The 18,803-nt window shown below is 37.8% G+C and overlaps 1 protein-coding gene across 4 annotated transcripts; it reads left to right on the top strand.

Annotated features, from left to right (window-relative positions):
- The first annotated feature begins 1,857 nt into the window (after nt 1-1,857).
- On the top strand, nt 1,858-17,383 carry nif3l1 (NGG1 interacting factor 3 like 1). 4 transcript variants are annotated; one of them, XM_023340449.1, is made up of 7 exons: nt 1,858-1,964; nt 3,158-3,610; nt 13,009-13,165; nt 13,411-13,534; nt 14,271-14,409; nt 15,082-15,165; nt 16,394-17,383. In XM_023340449.1, exons 2-7 carry the CDS (start codon nt 3,256-3,258, stop codon nt 16,576-16,578), a joined length of 1,044 nt encoding a protein of 347 aa, XP_023196217.1. In that variant the 5' UTR covers nt 1,858-1,964; nt 3,158-3,255; the 3' UTR covers nt 16,579-17,383. The 4 variants fall into 4 exon arrangements, with proteins under 4 accessions (XP_023196217.1, XP_023196215.1, XP_023196218.1 ...); XM_023340447.1 differs by having other exon boundaries at nt 3,039-3,610; XM_023340450.1 differs by having other exon boundaries at nt 1,858-1,969.
- Nucleotides 17,384-18,803: the final 1,420 nt, after the last annotated feature.

Genomic DNA, 18,803 nt, shown 5'->3' with positions numbered 1-18,803 from the left:
ACAAACAAAGCTGAAGGTATGTTACACATAGATTTGGGATAATAAAGCATCTATTGTTGACATGTTGGTAATGGGGGGCCCCAAATGAAAATCTGATTGGGCTTGGACCGGCCCTGCATATTGGTTATATCATTTTATGGATTTTTCCCAAAATAAGGGATTTGTAAGTCAAAAACATCATGTGAGCAGAAATATTTTACGATTGAGCAAATACTGTACAAAATGTAAAAAATGACATATCATACCTCTTGCATAACAGAATTAAGTACATTGGGGGAAAATGCTTAAAATCAAAACCAAAAAAAGATTTTAAAAAATTAAATAAAATGAAAGCTCCATAATCTAATTATCCAATTTTTCCTGGTATATCACTGCATAAACACAGGGTCTTTACTTCCACCGCTGACCTGGGTTCAGAGGTTTCTGGGGCTTTATCTTCTAATACTTTGTCAGAAAGCTCCAAATCCTTTCCAGCGGAGATTAAATGCCTAGTTGGAAATTTGGAAAGTGGACAGGGACGCTCTGTACGTTCCCATGTGGACTCGGCAGACATGTGGACAGATGTTAAAGCAGAGTGACAAACTGTGCTGAGCCTGAAACCGGCGGACAGATGGGGCGCCGGGGGCTTATAGTGCCAATTAACCGGAATAAAGCAGTTCTCTCAGTGAACAGGCTGAACCTAAAACATATCTGTGAATCCCACTAAACAGACTGAACACAAACAGTGATATTATTACCCAAAAAACTCTTATTGGGATATTTTAAAACTCATGCTTGATTTAATCATTTTTATTATCGCGTTTATGTACATTTTGTTTATGTTAATGGAGAAGGAAGAATCAGATGATGTAATGATGGTTACTATGCCGTTTATCTGATCCTTCCCTCATCCTAACATCAAGCATCAACCTTTTTTTTTTTTGCTTTAATCCAGACTAATCTCCCTCTTGGTCACTCTCAATCCCGAGGAAGCCAGACTGCCCAGAAGCCTGCTTTCGTGTCAGAGCTGCAGGTTTAACCCTTCAGCAATCTTCATCTGCAGCCATGTTTCATTTGCTTTATTGCCAAACTGGTAATCCTTCTGCGTATATGAAGCTGAACTCTGACCAGATTCACCTTAGCACGGCTCATCATAGTCGTCTTGTCTTTTTATGTCTAGTTTAATGTGGAGGTTTGTTTCATAATCTTGTAAATAACCTGTATTGTGTAATACCGAGGCTAAAGAACGTTGATTAAATTTCCTCCATTAGCCAGATAAACCGCTTTGTTTTAATGATGCAACAAGTTGGTTAAATAATTTAGGATTTTTATTTTTAGAATTTAATTACTCTAAAACCAAATCAGTAAGTATAAAGATAATTAATTTCTAAAAGATCTCAGTAAAAAGAACTTCATTTTAAATTACAAAATGTTTCAAAAACATTTTCTCTGCTAATCATTCTCTTACTATAAAAACATAAGATTGTACTTAAGTAACATGCTATTTTATCACACAATATTTTTATTATATATTTATTCTTATATGTTTAAGTCTGACTAGTAAGTGATGTTGCTTGACTTGGATCTGTTTGATTTATTAGAAATTAATCAATCAATTAAATACATCTGGGCTCAGCTGGGATTATGTATTTTTTTTCCAAAAGCGTGGAATAAAACTAGTTCATTTTCTTTAATAATTGCAAATTAAAATGCAAAATAAGTTAGGAATTGATTTCTAAAGACTTGCTATTCTTTATTTCACCATACGGTAAAACCTTAAAGTTATAATCTGTCCCATCCACAAGTAGAGGATAAAAAAAACAACCTACAACTACAACTTGCACCTTGGTATGTTGAACGGAAGCCTAGAAAGGACATTTTGAGATTTCTGCTGAAAGTGTGCTTCTTCTGCTTCACTTTTCCGACTTAGATCATTTTAGCAACGTAACTCCTGAAGTCGTGATTTGTTTAAAACGCAAACCCGGGTAAGGTGAGTCCATTTATGTTCGCATTTGTATGCCGTCGTGCAGAGGTTGACTCTAACTGTTAACTGCAAATAAAATGCTAACCTTAGCTCTGCTGCTAGCGTTAGCTGTGCTGTTAGCGTCTTGCCTATGAGCAGTCAGAGCAGCTAATGCTAATATGAAACGAGGCTTCCGCGCCCTGGAATACCCATAAGTTTGTTTGATGCTTAAAATGGTGACACTGAATGGAAATGCCCTTTTAAAATGTATGCATCTTTGTGACTCCATTTAAAAAAGTGAAACTTGCAGCAGAGTGGTAAAAGTGCGGTCCGAGGGCCATTTGCAGCCCTTGGAGTTAATTTTTGTGGCCCCACAATCAATTTGGCTAAAAGGTTGATGCCGGTAGGTGTAAAAAAAATAAATAAATAAGGGGAATATTTTTACAGACAACTTTATAAATGTGGAAATTTTAGATACAACCTACAGTATTTTTCTTTATTTAACCACACGTTTTGATTTAACTTAATAGTAAAGATGACCCCAATAATTTAGCAACTTTTACTCAAAAGCAGGCTTGAAGACACCCATTTGTTAAACTTTGCTAAATACAGTAAAAGTGACCCACAAGGTTTCAACCAAACACATTTGTATACCAGTAAGATTTGTAAATCACATTCTATAATAAAAAACAATCAGAATATTTTATTTTCTTTAAAATATGTACGTTTTTTTTGTTGTTGTAGGTAAAATAAACCAAACATTACAACAAATATAGATTTTTAAACTTTTCATATATACATAATTGCACTATATTGTAGTATGAGATTGGAGGCAGCTTGTCCACATCTGATATATTTTCCTTCTCTGTCTCATTGTGGTCGATCTTGACAGCAGCCATTTTGTTCATGTATCTTTCTCTCGCACATTTGTGTCCAGATATTTTCTTTCTGTTAGTCTCCAAGTCATGAGTCTGCTAGTTATTGTGTTGCGCTTGCTTACTAAGATAGCGCAGATCACTTCAAGTTCAGACTTGTTGGAATTATGTATTATTAAAATAACAACTGTTTGGTGTTTCTTTTCTTTTTGTCCTGACAGATCTCCACTGATGCTGCCAGGATGGAGAAATCTCTCTTGGACTTTTTACTTTCTGAAAAACAGAAGACTTTTATTCTGTAAAAGTTCAAACTTTAACACTTCAGCTCTGTTTCCCTCAGCTTCATCCGCCACTCAGACCAGACTGACCTCAGGTCTTCTTCTGCGTTCCTCGGTTCATTCTCCCTCCGTCCGCCACCTCTCGGTCTCTGCCGGCCCAATGGAGCTGAAGGAGGTTCTGCAGGTTCTGGAGCAGCTCGCTCCTCTGTCTCTGGCTGAATCGTGGGATAACGTCGGCCTGCTGGTGGAGCCCAGCAAATCTCGGCCAATCAAAACCGTCCTGCTGACCAACGACCTGACGGACGGCGTCATGGAGGAGGCGGAGGCCCTGAGCTGTGACCTCATCGTCTCGTATCACCCGCCGTTGTTTCGGCCAATCAAGCAGCTGGTTCAGAAAGACTGGAAGCAGCGGTTAGCCATCCGGGCCGTTGAGGCTGGGATGGCTGTCTTCTCCCCGCATACGTCCTGGGACAGCATGAAGGGAGGGGTGAACGACTGGCTGGTTGGCGGTCTGGGTGAGACGCCACAAAGTTTCTACGTTTTGTTTTTGAGAGTTGTGAAGTGAAATTATAAATCGTTTTCAAACCTTCTTTCCAAAAGAATAATAAAAAAAAGAAACTATTTGACGAACAGCATCAATAAATAGCAATATATTAAAGTCTTACCACAGATTCTTAGATCACTTGAGGTCTGGACTTTGACTAGGCTGCAAGTGGGAAATGCTGTAATCATAGAAAATTGAAGTAAAAGCTGACCACCAACAAAACTTGTAATAGAAAACTAGAAAAACAAAATTTCTGAAGAAATTTAGCCGGGGCCTGCCAAGGCGCGCCCGTCTGGTTTGTGCCCGGCGTCGTCACGCTACAAATTGGCATCGACGCTAAAGGATGCTGCAATGTAATCAAGTTCAGATTTCTTTAGCCGAAATCTCTTTGCTTCCTTGTCTTTCGTTAGGCGATGAAATACGTTCATGTTTGGTTCGGTTCAGTTCTACTCTAGTGGGCAGACTGTACCGCAGCTGCTGCGCTACAGATATTTCTCCGCTGATTTTCAGTAAAACTCTACAACGGAGAACCTGGAGGTTCTGGTTCGGATGAACAAAATAAACCCAGATATTTTATGTTTTATTATTTGAAATTATTGATAGGCCAAGCATAATGAAAAAAAACTCAGATCATGAAGTTATTTTATGTAATTCAAACAAAAATTATAATTTACATCATACCAAGCTAATATTATGTAGTTCTGCTGTTTTTCACTGTCGGCACAAGACGGCAGCTGAGAGTATCTGTATCCGAAGCAACTGATTCAGTGAAGTAGCTTAATATGCTAGTTCCGGTTATTTGTGGCAATTTCTGCAAGTCACAATAGCTCTAGGTTGAGGTAAAACAAAATTGCCTTATTTCAGCTGATCAGATTGATGTTAACAGAGATTTTGTAGCCTAACTGGTTTCACGAAAGCCAGTTAGCAAAGTGCTAACATGTGAACAAATTGTGGTTCCATCAAGCTAGCAGCTACGCTATCAGAGCCACAACAAAATATCCCACAGCAGTCAAACTTTTAAAATCGATCACATTAAATAGTATATTTTATGGACATAACACAAACACTTCTTACCTTAACCAAACAGTCGGAAGCAGAAAGCTCTTCTTCTTCTTTTTGTTTTTAATGGCGGTTGGCAAGCAACTTAATGGTGTGCATTACCGCCACCTACTGGTATGGAGTGTGGATCAGGGCGCAACTTAAAAAAAAAAAACACTAAATCCTTTCTATCAGTTTAGTTTTCTTAAGAAATTTTATGAAATAACATAAATATTCATGGGGCGTGCTGTGGTGGCGCAGGGGGTTAGCACGCCCCACGTTTCAGTTAACCGCTCCCCAATCTAAAGTCTTACATATAATCCTGTTACCTTCAAACATGTAATAACCGCTTTATTTATTTTGTGTTTAATTAATATCTTATTAAGTTTAAATGTCTCTATATCATATTTCCTAATTTATTGTACTTGCTTTATATTTTCCACAATTAATTATTACATGTTCTACTGTTTCCATATCCATACCACACTCACATCTACCTGTTGGATGTTTACCAATCAAATTTAAAGTTTTGTTTAATCCAGTATATCCAAGGCACAATCTTTTTTTTTTTCATACTTGCTCTTTTCGCTTTTCAGACTTACAATACTTCATTTGAGCCAGCTGGGGGAGACAATTCTCTGTTTTAGCCAGTAGGGTATTAGGGTTTTCAATGGATTTTCCCCATTGACTTATAATGGGGTTTTTTTCGTAGTTTTTTGCGAATTATGTCGCCATGTTCATCCCGAATCCCACCAAAAGTAATAGCTGGAATGGCGTGAATTTTCTGCAGGTTTTGATACCTCTTTTGTAGGTGTGCACGCAGCGGTATGAGCCGCATTAACGGTTACGGATGAAAAATAAAGAATTATAATAATAACTAGAAAATTTCGGAAGAAATTTAGCCGGGGCCTGCCGAGGCGCGGCCGTGGGGTTCGGGCCCGGCGTCGTCGCGCCACAAATCGGCGTCGACGCCAAAGAACGCCGCGACGTAAGCAGTGGCACGCGGAGAACCGCAAGAACGTTAAGCGAGGCGGACGTGCACCGTTCGGTACGATTTAAAATGTTGTCGAGGCTTTTATTTTGGAAGTTTTGTTAAACTTCATTTCAAAGGGCCAAACTAATCCCATGCGTAATAGTCCTTGGGTTAAAATAGTTATATAATGCTCAAAACACAAGTAGCTGATGTAAAAATATTCAAGGCTTTTATTTTGAAATTTTCAGTATGCTTCATTTCAAAGGGCCAAACTAATACCACGTGTAACAGTGCTTTGGATGAAAAAGTCAAATAAAGCCAAAAAGAGCAATTACGTCATGTAAAATTATTCAAGGCTTTTATTTTGAAATTTTCAGAATGCTTCATTTCAAAGGGCCAAACTAATACCACGTGTAACAGTGCTTTGGATGAAAAAGTCAAATAAAGCCAAAAAGAGCAATTACCTGATGTAAAAATATTCAAGGCTTTTATTTTGAAATTATTATTATTCTCCATTTTAAAGTTCCAAAGTAATCCCATGTGTAACAGTGCTTTGGATGAAAACGTCAAATAAAGCCAAAAACAGCAATTACCTGATGTAAAAATATTCAAGGCTTTTATTTTGAAATTATTATTCTCCATTTTAAAGTTCCAAACTAATCCCATGTGTAACATTGCTTTGGATGAAAAAGTCATATACGGCCAAAAAAAGCAATTACCTGATGTAAAAATATTCAAGGCTTTTATTTTGAAATTATTATTATTCTCCATTTTAAAGTTCCAAAGTAATCCCATGTGTAACAGTGCTTTGGATGAAAACGTCAAATAAAGCCAAAAACAGCAATTACCTGATGTAAAACTATTCAAGGCTTTTATTTTGAAATTATTATTATGCTCCATTTTAAAGTTCCAAAGTAATCCCATGTGTAACAGTTACTGAGTTAAATCAGTTATATACAGCCCATAGCAGCAGTAGTTCTAAAGGCCAGTTCTCAGTCCTGATCTGTTTCAACTGAGGATAGATAGAACTACAGTGATGCGTATTCGTAGTCCAAATCAGCAGCCAATAGCCTCTTGAGTTCCGTTGCTATGGCAAATAATGGTCTCAGCAGGTGTGAGCTCTGAGCTGTGAGCTCTCAAACACACAAGTGTGTTTGAGCAAACACACTTTACTGAAAAAAAGCATTGGAAACAAATCCTTCTTGTTCGGGAACCGTAATACATATTCGAAAAGCGTTTCGAGCGTATGACAGTTCAATGTGTCTTCTGCGATAGTCCCGAGATTCATATCTGTACCTCACTCAGAGCATTTACAGCGATGAGAGAAAGAAATGTTGTGCCCAGATATGAAATTCTATTCAAATACATGGGAGAGAGCCTCAGACAGCCTCAGAAAATCCTGTCGCATGACTTTGCTCTGAAGCACCGTGACAGAAAACCGTACGGTCTAGATAAATTTCGAAAACATTTTACCGGAGCAGACAGGCGTATCAATGTCAGGACCGATTTTGATACTAATCGTGCGATATTTGTGGGCGTGATGGCGATTTCAAAAATGATTTGGGCTGAAAAAGTTGTCTTGATCTCTCACTCTAATCAGCGAGAGAAGCACTCTAACTTTAGGAAAAATGAGAAACTTTGGGTCGCTTAGAGGCAAATTGTGGACAAACCGTAACTGTTATCGACGAGCCGTCTTCACTTTCGAAGAGATCACAGACGTATCTACAAAATGAAATTTGAATGGCATTTCTACGTGAATTAGTGACGACACAGAAAATCCTCAAAAATAGGGTATTTCCAGGATTTTTCCCATTGACTTATAATGGGGTTTTTTTCGTAGTTTTTTGCGAATTATGTCGCCACGTTAAGCCCAAATCCCACCAAAAGTAATAGCAACAATGGCGTGAATTTTCTGCACGTTTTGATACCTCATTTGTAGGTGTGCACCCAGCGGTATGAGCCGCATTAACGGTTACGGAAGAAAAATAAAGAACTATAACTAGAAAATTTCGGAAGAAATTTAGCCGGGGCCTGCCAAGGCGCGCCCGTCGGGCATGGGCCCGGCGTCGTCGCGCCACAAATCGGCGTCGACGCCAAAGAACGCCGCGACGTAATCAGTGGCACGCGGAGAACCGCAAGAACGTTAAGCGAGGCGGACGTGCACCGTTCGGTACGATTTAAAATGTTGTCGAGGCTTTTATTTTGGAAGTTTCAGTATGCTTCATTTCAAAGGGCCAAACTAATCCCATGCGTAATAGTCCTTGGGTTAAAATAGTTATATAAGGCTCAAAACACAAGTAGCTGATGTAAAAATATTCAAGGCTTTTATTTTGAAACTTTTGTTAAGCTTCATTTCAAAGGGCCAAACTAATACCACGTGTAACAGTGCTTTGGATGAAAAAGTCAAATAAAGCCAAAAAGAGCAATTACCTGATGTAAAAATATTCAAGGCTTTTATTTTGAAATTTTCAGTATGCTTCATTTCAAAAGGGCCAAACTAATACCACGTGTAACAGTGCTTTGGATGAAAAAGTCAAATAAAGCCAAAAAGAGCAATTACATGATGTAAAAATATTCAAGGCTTTTATTTAGAAATTTTTGTTAATATTCATTTCAAAGGGCCAAACTAATACCATGTGTAACAGTGCTTTGGATGAAAAAGTCAAATAAAGCCAAAAAGAGCAATTACGTCATGTAAAAATATTCAAGGCTTTTATTTTGAAATTTGCAGGATGCTTCATTTCAAAGGGCCAAACTAATCCCAAGCGTAATAGTCCTTCGGTTAAAATAGTTATATAATGCTCAAAACACAAGTAGCTGATGTAAAAATATTCAAGGCTTTTATTTTGAAATTTTTGTTAAGCTTCATTTTAAAGGGCCAAAGTAATCCCATGTGTAACAGTGCTTTGGATGAAAAAGTCAAATAAAGCCAAAAAAGAGCAATTACGTCATGTAAAAATATTCAGGCTTTTATTTTGAAATTTGCAGGATGCTTCATTTCAAAGGGCCAAACTAATCCCATGCGTAATAGTCCTTCGGTTAAAATAGTTATATAATGCTCAAAACACAAGTAGCTGATGTAAAAATATTCAAGGCTTTTATTTTGAAATTTTTGTTAAGCTTCATTTTAAAGGGCCAAAGTAATCCCATGTGTAACAGTGCTTTGGATGAAAACGTCAAATAAAGCCAAAAACAGCAATTACCTGATGTAAAACTATTCAAGGCTTTTATTTTGAAATTATTATTATGCTCCATTTTAAAGTTCCAAACTAATCCCATGTGTAACAGTTACTGAGTTAAATCAGTTATATACAGCCCATAGCAGCAGTAGTTCTAAAGGCCAGTTCTCAGTCCTGATCTGTTTCAACTGAGGATAGATAGAACTACAGCGATGCGTATTCGTAGTCCAAATCAGCAGCCAATAGCCTCTTGAGTTCCGTTGCTATGGCAAATAATGGTCTCAGCAGGTGTGAGCTCTGAGCTGTGAGCTCTCAAACACACAAGTGTGTTTGAGCAAACACACTTTACTGAAAAAAAGCATTGGAAACAAATCCTTCTTGTTCGGGAACCGTAATACATATTCGAAAAGCGTTTTAAGCGTATGACAGTTCAATGTGTCTTCTGCGATAGTCCCGAGATTCATATCTGTACCTCACTCAGAGCATTTACAGTGATGAGAGAAAGAAATGTTGTGCCCATATCTGATCCGAGGTCGGCTGTCACTGTAATTTCAGCAAAAATGAGAAACTTTGGGTCGCTTAGAGGCAAATTGTGGACAAACCGTAACTGGTATCGACGAGCCGTCTTCACTTTCGAAGAGATCACAGACGTATCTACAAAATGAAATTTGAATGGCATTTCTAGGTGAATTTGTGACGACACAGCAAATCCTCCAAAATAGGGTATTTCTAGGATTTTTCCCATTGAGTTATAATGGGGTTTTTTTCGTAGTTTTTTGCGAATTATGTCGCCACGTTAACCCCAAATCCCACCAAAAATAATAGCTCCAATGGCGTGAATTTTCTGCACGTTTTGATACCTCATTTGTAGGTGTGCACCCAGCGGTATGAGCCGCATTAACGGTGACGGAAGAAAAATAAAGAATTATAACTAGAAAATTTCGGAAGAAATTTAGCCGGGGCCTGCCAAGGCGCGCCCGTGGGGTTCGGGCCCGGCGTCGTCACGCCACAAATCGGCATCGACGCTAAAGAACGCCGCAACGTAATCAATGGCACGCGGAGAACCGCAAGAACGTTAAGCGAGGCGGACGTGCACCATTCAGTACGATTTAAAATTTTTGTCAAGGCTTTTATTTTGGAAGTTTTGTTAAACTTCATTTTAAAGTTCCGAACTAATCCCATGTGTAACAGTGCTTTGGATGAAAAAGTCATACAAAGCCAAAAACAGCAATTGCATGATGTAAAAACTATTCAAGGCTTTTATTTTGAAATTTTCAGTATGCTCCATTTTAAAGTTCTGAACGAATCCCATGTGTAACAGTGCTTTGGATAAAAAAGTCACATAAAGCCAAAAAGCGCAATTACCTGATGTAAAAATATGCAAGGCTTTTATTTTGAAATTATTATTATGCTCCATTTTAAAGTTCCGAACTAATCCCATGTGTAACAGTGCTTTGGATGAAAAAGTCACATAAAGCCAAAAAGCGCAATTACCTGATGTAAAAATATTCAAGGCTTTTATTTTGAAATTATTATTATGCTCCATTTTAAAGTTCCGAACAAATCCCATGTGTAACAGTGCTTTGGATGAAAAAGTCATATACGGCCAAAAAGAGCAATTACATGACGTAAAAATATTCAAGGCTTTTATTTTGAAATTTTCAGTATGCTTCATTTCAGAGGGCCAAACTATTCCATTGTGTAACAGTGCTTTGGATAAAAAAGTCACATAAAGCCAAAAAGCGCAATTACCTGATGTAAAAATATTCAAGGCTTTTATTTTGAAATTATTATTATGCTCCATTTTAAAGTTCCGAACTAATCCCATGTGTAACATTGCTTTGGATGAAAAAGTCATATACGGCCAATAAGAGCAATTACGTCATGTAAAATATTCAAGGCTTTTATTTTGAAATTATTATTATGCTCCATTTTAAAGTTCCAAACTAATCCCATGTGTAACATTGCTTTGGATGAAAAAGTCATATACGGCCAAAAAGAGCAATTACGTCATGTAAAATATTCAAGGCTTTTATTTTGAAATTTTCAGTATGCTTAATTTTAAAGTTCCAAACTAATCCCATGTGTAACAGTTACTGAGTTCAATCAGTTATATACAGCCCATAGCAGCAGGTAGTTCTAAAGGCCAGTTCTCAGTCCTGATCTGTTTCAACTGAGGATAGATAGAACTACAGCGATGCGTATCTGTAGTCCAAATCAGCAGCCAATAGCCTCTTGAGTTCCGTTGCTATGGTAAATAATGGTCTCAGCAGGTGTGAGCTCTGAGCGCTGAGCTCTCAAACACACAATTGTGTGTTTGAGCAAACACATTTTACTGACAAAAAAGCATTGGAAACAAATCCTTCTTGTTCGGGAACCGTAATACATATTCGAAAAGCGTTTGCAGCGTATGACAGTTCAATGTGTCTTCTGCGATAGTCCCGAGATTCATATCTGTACCTCACTCAGAACATTTACAGCGATGAGAGAAAGAAATGTTGTGCCCAGATCTGAAATTCTATTCAAATACATGGGAGAGAGCCTCAGACAGCCTCAGAAAATCCTGTCGCATGACTTTGCTCTGAAGCACCGTGACAGAAAACCGTACGGTCTAGATAAATTTCGAAAACATTTTACCGGAGCAGACAGGCGTATCAATGTCAGGACCGATTTTGATACTAATCGTGCAATATTTGTGGGCGTGATGGCGATTTCAAAAATGATTTGGGTTGAAAAAGTTGTCTTCATCTCTCACTCTAAGCAGCCAGAAACGCACTCTAACTTGAGCAAAAATGAGAAACTTTGGGTCGCTTAGAGGCAAATTGTGGACAAACCGTAACTGGTATCGACGAGCCGTCTTCACTTTCGAAGAGATCACAGACGTATCTACAAAATGAAATTTGAATGGCATTTCTAGGTGAATTTGTGACGACACAGCAAATCCTCAAAAATAGGGTATTTCTAGGATTTTTCCCATTGAGTTATAATGGGGTTTTTTTCGCAGTTTTTTGCGAATTATGTCGCCACGTTAAGCCCAAATCCCACCAAAAATAATAGCTCCAATGGCGTGAATTTTCTGCACGTTTTGATACCTCATTTGTAGGTGTGCACCCAGCGGTACGAGCCGCATTAACGGTTACGGAAGAAAAATAAAGAATTATAATAATATTAAAGAGACGCTTGTTGGGTGTAGAGTAATAGGTTCCTGCCATTGCTTTGCATGGCAGGCCCCAATAAAGAGAAGAAAAATAAAGAATTATAATAATATTAAAGAGACGCTTGTTGGGTGTAGAGTAATAGGTTCCTGCCATTGCTTTGCATGGCAGGCCCCAATAAAGAGACGCTTGTTGGGTGTAGAGTAATAGGTTCCTGCCATTGCTTTGCATGGCAGGCCCCAATAATAAAGAGACGCTTGTTGGGTGTAGAGTAATAGGTTCCTGCCATTGCTTTGCATGGCAGGCCCCAATAATAAAGAAACTTTTCTTGGGAGAATAGCAATAGGTTCCTGCCATTGCTTTGCATGGCAGGCCCCAAGAACTGATTCAGACACAATTGATGCAACTGCAGACAAAGTGCTGAAACCAGTCGAATTGTTGCAGCCACAGGAAAAAAATGCTGCCATCACAGAAAAATAGCTGCAACCACAAAGTTGTTGCAATGGCAAAACCATTCTTACAACCAAATTGCTGCAACCATAGAAAAAATAATTGGTGCAACCACAAAAAATTGCTGCGAAGGCAGACAAAATACTGCAACCACAGGAAATAGAAGCAAAAAAAGAAAATTACGCAAACAGGAGAAACAGAAAGTGCAAACCTGCTCCAGACCACTAGGGGGAGTCTAGAGTACCCAATGTTACCTGTATAAATATGACGTTCTATGATCTTGTACGGATTGCAAAGTTTCTTTCTTCCTCTAACTTTCTTCTGGACATCCAGTTGAATCATGACTGAGGATCAGCTCCCCCTAGAGGTCTGGAGGACATCCGTCTTGTGAAGCGAGTTTACAACTTTTTATACTCACTTTGCTTTTTGTGGCACTTTTACTTCTATTTTTGCAGTTTACATTATTCATGTTCTTGCAGTTCGTTTCATCATTTGTTGCTCCTGTTCTACACCAAAGAAAATCCCAGTAAAATACATTGAAGCTGGTATTTTCCCCCTCACCTTTGTCTGTCAGGCAGCGGTCAGGTGTCGGTGCTCAGTCAGGCCCTCGGCGGCGCCTCCCACAGTCACAAACTGGAATTCATGGTGAGGAGTCCAGAGGAGCTGAACGCTGTTGTGGAGGAGCTGAAGGCTAATGATGATGGAACAGCGCTGCAGTGTTCAGGCACCAGGTAGCGTCAATATTAAACACTTATCCTGTAATATGCGGGTAAGAATTTGCAGTTTTCATGCTTTACATGACACAAGATTTAAAAAGTCAGCTCTTTGATTAAGTCTACTGGATACAAATCACACACTTTGTGGGGATTTGGTTATTTGTTCCAACAAAGCTGCAAAAAACAAATTAAAACAAAAAGAAACTATCATTTTTAGACCATTGCATTGAAAATAAAAGACTTTTCTTGCTTCACCACAGACCAGACAGCAGCAGCATCCATGTCAGCTTAACTTGCAGTGCCTCAGCGCTGACCTCTAGTGTCCAGATACTGTTAAAGCACAGTGCTCCCTGCCAGTCCCTCAGCATCCTCAAGTTGGAGAAGGTACAATTTTATAGTTTCCCATTGTTTTTAGGTCTGCAGTTAAAGATTATTTTAGCAATCTATTTTTCTGACGATTAATTGGATTTTAAAAAATGGCTACATTCTCCATATTTTTTCATTTAACCACTTAAGCCTATTTTGTATACCATTAAAAATGCAAACAAATAATTTGACTCCTTTTTTAACATAAAGAATGAACATTTTATTGCCTAAAATGCAAAAACATAGCATTCTATTAGTGAAACTGTGACCAGTTGTAGCAAAAAATGCATCTGCAGCTTAAATGTGAAAAGTTCAGCAATTTCTGGTCGACTCATGAATACAGAGTAGAGCTGATCATTTGGTTATTTTTTTAATTAACTGATTAATAATTGGACAGAAAAAGGAGATTTAAAAATAAAATTGAACCAGGTGACTTGAGGAGTTCTGGGTAAAACATATTTACAGACAAAAGTTTTTTTTTTTTTTTTTTACCTTAAATGCAAAAAAATATATTTTTGTACAAAAACAGCCTTAATTACTGCTCTGAATGTGTTGTTCTTTCAGCAAATTAACTTTATTTGAGTCTGTAAACTTCAGTTAACCACTAAACAATTTTTAAGATTATTTCAACAATCAATTAATCACAATTAATTCGATTAATTGTTTTAACCCCAACTATTTAATTATATATTAAACTGTGAAGTTTAAGGCATTTTTCCACAGCAATGAAGTAAAGTTACGATGTCACCTGCAGGCTCCTCTGCCGGGCCACGGCCAAGGACGGCTGAGCGTTTTGGACCAGCCGGTCACCGTGGCAACAGCTATCCAGAAGATGAAATCCCATTTGGGATTAGCTAATCTCCGTTTGGCTCTGGGAGCAGGCAGGACTCTAGGTGAGCAAAACTGGACACAAACACATCACTAAACAGCATTTTATTTCCTAACATTTAAATCTTTATTAGCTGATTTAAAGATATAAAGTTTTACTGCACAGAAACCATAATCTGGATTTTCCTTTTTAGGCACTCACTGTAAAAGAAAAAAAAGATGTGAAATAAATAAATTAAGTAATTTAAAATATTAATCTGAAAATTTAAATAAAATATCTAAATTTAGATTTAATTAATTTTATATATAAAATAAAATAAAAGCTGTTAAGCTGCTCCATTTTCTCTAATTTTTGGAAACTTACTAATTGTAGAGATTTTTGGTTTTGGTGGTCATTTATTGTATCGTTTGTCACTCAAGAAAAATTTCTTATAATAAATTTCAGTTAATGTTAAACTGATTAAAATGTTTTCACTATTTTCTTTCCTGTTTATATCAGTAAATTTAAAAATATGATTAAATTTAGTCTCTACATGCAGTTTAGTGATATAAATCACTTTTTAAATTAAGTAATAAATGATGTTTAGAAAAACAAATAGTTTTTCTAAATGCAGCTTTTATGTTGTGGTGCTATGAATGCTGTGTCTTGCACTTTACCTTCTGTGAGGAACGTATTTTAACAATTCAGTCTCTTTAAGACAATAATAATAATGGGTCATTGTTATGCTTCATTTCAGAGTCCTCAGTCTGCACTGCTGCGGTTTGTGCCGGCTCTGGAGCCTCAGTGCTGAGCGGCGTCCAGGCCGACCTCTTCATCACAGGTAAATCTGGAGACAGTCGAACAAACCGGAGCTGTAGATGGCAGCATTTACTGCCACTTCTGGTAAAGATGTGGAAAAAACAAGCTTTAAAATTATCTTTCTACATACAAAATGTTTAAAACAACTGAAACTGTGACAAACGAGGAGAGATGTAGAAAAAAGTTCATCTTGAAACCACAGACTGAAGCGGCTTTGTCATTACAAATGTCCACAAATCTTTTAATATTCTGCTAATGTTGGGGGGAAAGAAACATTGCCGTGTAGCAAATTTATTTTCAATTCCAATTTGCTTAATTTTATGGTTAATGGGAACACAATAATTAAAAAATTTGGACCAATATCAATAACCGATATTTATCCAATTTGTACATATTTTCCTATCCTTTCCTTTCCATCACGTGACAACACAAACAGGAACAAGATAGAAATAAGAATTTAAATAAAACTCATTTATCACAACGGTGTACCAACAAAAACTTAAAAAACAAATTTCCCGTTATGGGTCACAGAATCTGAAGTAACAACCACCCATTTTGCTATTTCTGTTTATCCATTTGGGTTCTACTGCCTCTAAAACAACCCAGGTGCTTAAAAAAGAAAAGACACTCAGCCAGTTTTTTTTTGCAACAACTTATGTTTTTGTTAACTGGAAAACAAGTCGTTTCAACATTAAGTCACATTCGACAGGCACTGCACCGTTACCTAGCAACCCCAGCAGAGCCAAATCTTGTTACCTAGCAACCCAAGCGGAAGTCCAGCAGATTTGGTTTTACCGCGGCATGCTCTGTACAATGGCTGCTGGAAAAGACAAGTGTTTTGTTGCTGATTTACCATCCAGAAACCACTCGCTGCTTTCTTTTGGGTTGTGGCTCCACTTCTGCTTTTCAAAGATGTACGGTTGTATAATTGCGCTACTGTTTTCAGCCATTTTCACGTGGAAGTGTAAACGTTGAGTTGGGGGGCGTGGCCAGCAGCAGCTTATTTGGATTTAAAGTGACTTTAGTAGGCAGAACTTACCAGATTAAAATCTCATTATATAATAATGATTTTGTGCAAAAAACATCAGTCTATGATTAGCCCATAGACTGACCATAGACTGACCTGTTCAAGGAATTATACTGGGTCACCTTTAATGCTTTTTCCACATCTTTACCAGTTGATTCCCTTTGTTAAGCTAAGTTTACTTGATAAGTTCGTGCCTGTGGTGTAGTAAAACCTGATCTTCCAGGTGAGATGTCCCACCATGAGGTGTTGGATGCAGTGGCGAAGGGAACCAGTGTCATCCTGAGCGACCACAGCAACAGCGAGCGCGGTTTCCTGGCCGTGTTCAGGGAGCGGCTCGCCGTGCGGCTGCCCGACGCCGTGACGGTGGTGCTGTCCAAGGCTGACAGAGACCCGCTGGAGGTCGTCTGAAGGCTCCGAGTTGTAAATAAATCATAAAACACAGGAAAGTCGTCTACTGAACTTAAAATGGCTGCTTCTTTTTTGTAAAAACAGGCTGTGATGGAAAGTACATTATTTTGATTAAAGTAGCTTTTATGCATGTTAGAAAAAAAACATCATCTTGCAAGTAAGAAAAGATAAAGGATTTAATTTGTAATTTAGATGTATGGAGTAAGCAGTGGATCTATTTCTGGCTGACACACAGGGAGACATAATCCCAACACCTAGGGGCTTCAGCCTCCGTGCACTGCAAAAACACTAAATCTTACCAAGTAGTTTTGTCTAGTTTCTAATGCAAATAAATTGGGACACTAGAAAAAAGTCCAAACTAATTTAAAAGTAATTTTTCAGCAAGAAATATATGCTTGTTCTAGATCAATAATTCCTTAATATTCATGAAAAGATTTTAGTTCCAGTGGGATCGTTACCTAGCAACCTCAGCCAGGCCCATCCTGTTGCCTAGCAACGCGGCTCTACTGGCAGATTATTTAACTTAAAACAAGACATTTTTCTCATGTTATAAGTTTAACAACCTGCCAGTGAAACTAAGAATTTTTAATCAATATTGAGGAATTACTGGCTTAAAATGAGCTCCTAGAAGAAAAAGTAAGATGTTGTGTTTTTGTAGTGTGTCTTTCATATAATTTAATCTGTATAAAGGAAGATATGAACTTTTGTCACTTTCAGACAAGAATCTCAATTTATATCCAGAATAGAAACGTCTGTAATATAACTAATATTCATAAAATTAAAGACAAGCTGTTAAATGCAAAGATCTAGACGTAAAAAATGCCTAATTTGTTCATTTTTAGGTTTGGTCCTTAGTTATAAAGTAAAGCTGAAAGCAATGTAATTAGATTTTAGAGTAAAGAAGGTTACTGGGTCTGTCTTCACAAAGACAGAAAAACCTCAGACTCAGCAGTCACTTAGTGCTCACATTGAGGGAAAATTTATATTTTGCTTCCACGTCATAAATATGCATCACTTATTTTAGATCTCACACTGCAAAAACACTGAATCTAGTATTTTGGTCAAGTTACTAGTGAAAATACACTTTAAATAAGACAAAGCTAACTCAGAAGTACTTTTCCAGCATGTTATAAGAGCTGGTTTTAATCCAATAATTCCTTTCTTCAATATTCTTCTCCATTTTTTTAAGACTTATAACAAGAAATTTTTTCCCATAAGTGAAGTGTAAATAATCTGCCAATTAAATTAGTATTTTTTAATCAATTTTCAGGAATAATTTATTTTAAACAAAGTATCTTGCTGAAAAGTTACTTGTCAGCTTTGTCTTATTCTAAGCATAATAGAATATTTGCACTAGAAACTAGACCAAAAATACTTGGTAAGAGTTTGTGTTTTTACAGTGTGTGGGGGGTTAAAAGGGAATGCTTGGTTTGACAAATTTTCCCTAAAAGGAAGTAATTACATAGAGCACAGGACCAAAAGTAATCCCGGTCAGATTAAAAAGCTTGTTCAGTGGCAAAGTAGGGAATCAGAAATCTCATTTCTGCATGAAGGGTTCAATCAGCGCTCGACTCAGAGGATTTAGAGCCAAATAACGACAAACAGCGGATTGGGATGTGTCATAAATTCCTCAAAGAATGACCTTTAAACCCCTCAGAGCAAACAGAGGTGGACATCCAACCATTTAACACATCCACGTTAAAGTGTTGGGCTCTTAATCCTGATGTTTCCAGCTGCCCCCAAACAAAACTAACAGTCTTCATCGGCGGCTTCACCTGTCCGTCCGTAAAAACATTAAGAGCCATCGAACGCCTCGCCGCTCCCATCAAGGTGGAACGACCTCGACCTCAGCTTGACGTTCGCACCTCCGCTTCCCCTCGAGCCGCGCTCACTTTCATCCCTGACGACAAACACAAATGGCGAAGGAAAACAGCAACTAGAACAACACGTAGAGCCGGGTGGTGTAAACCGACTCCAGCTGTCGCTGTTTTATGTCGGCAGAGGAGGCTGGAAGCAGCCTGGTATGAGGCCTGTTAGTTTGCTTTCCTCTGCCAGCCAGGAAACAGCATTCTGTTTTAACGTGAACTCCTGGAAAATCTGCTGCAGATAGGGCTGGCAAATATTAGGAGAGGAGACAAGAGATAAAAACAAACAAAAAAACGATTAAAATTGGTTATTGGGTATGAAAAATGGAAGATTTTACTTTTAAGCCGTATTGAAAAAAA

This window comes from Xiphophorus maculatus, chromosome 10 (genome assembly GCF_002775205.1).
Source record: "Xiphophorus maculatus strain JP 163 A chromosome 10, X_maculatus-5.0-male, whole genome shotgun sequence".
Classification (NCBI taxonomy): Eukaryota; Metazoa; Chordata; class Actinopteri; order Cyprinodontiformes; family Poeciliidae; genus Xiphophorus; species Xiphophorus maculatus.
The sequence above is the reverse complement of the archived record's forward strand: the minus strand, read 5'-3'. Positions and strand labels throughout refer to the sequence as shown.

Excerpts from the sequence above, each read along its gene's own strand:
- nif3l1 (XM_023340447.1), top strand. The coding sequence starts at position 3,049 with ATGCTGCCAGGATGGAGAAATCTCTCTTGGACTTTTTACTTTCTGAAA. Across the intron at positions 3,611-13,008 it reads CTGGCTGGTTGGCGGTCTGG|GCAGCGGTCAGGTGTCGGTG; the intron begins GTGAGACGCCAC and ends TTTGTCTGTCAG. Across the intron at positions 15,166-16,393 it reads GGCCGACCTCTTCATCACAG|GTGAGATGTCCCACCATGAG; the intron begins GTAAATCTGGAG and ends CTGATCTTCCAG.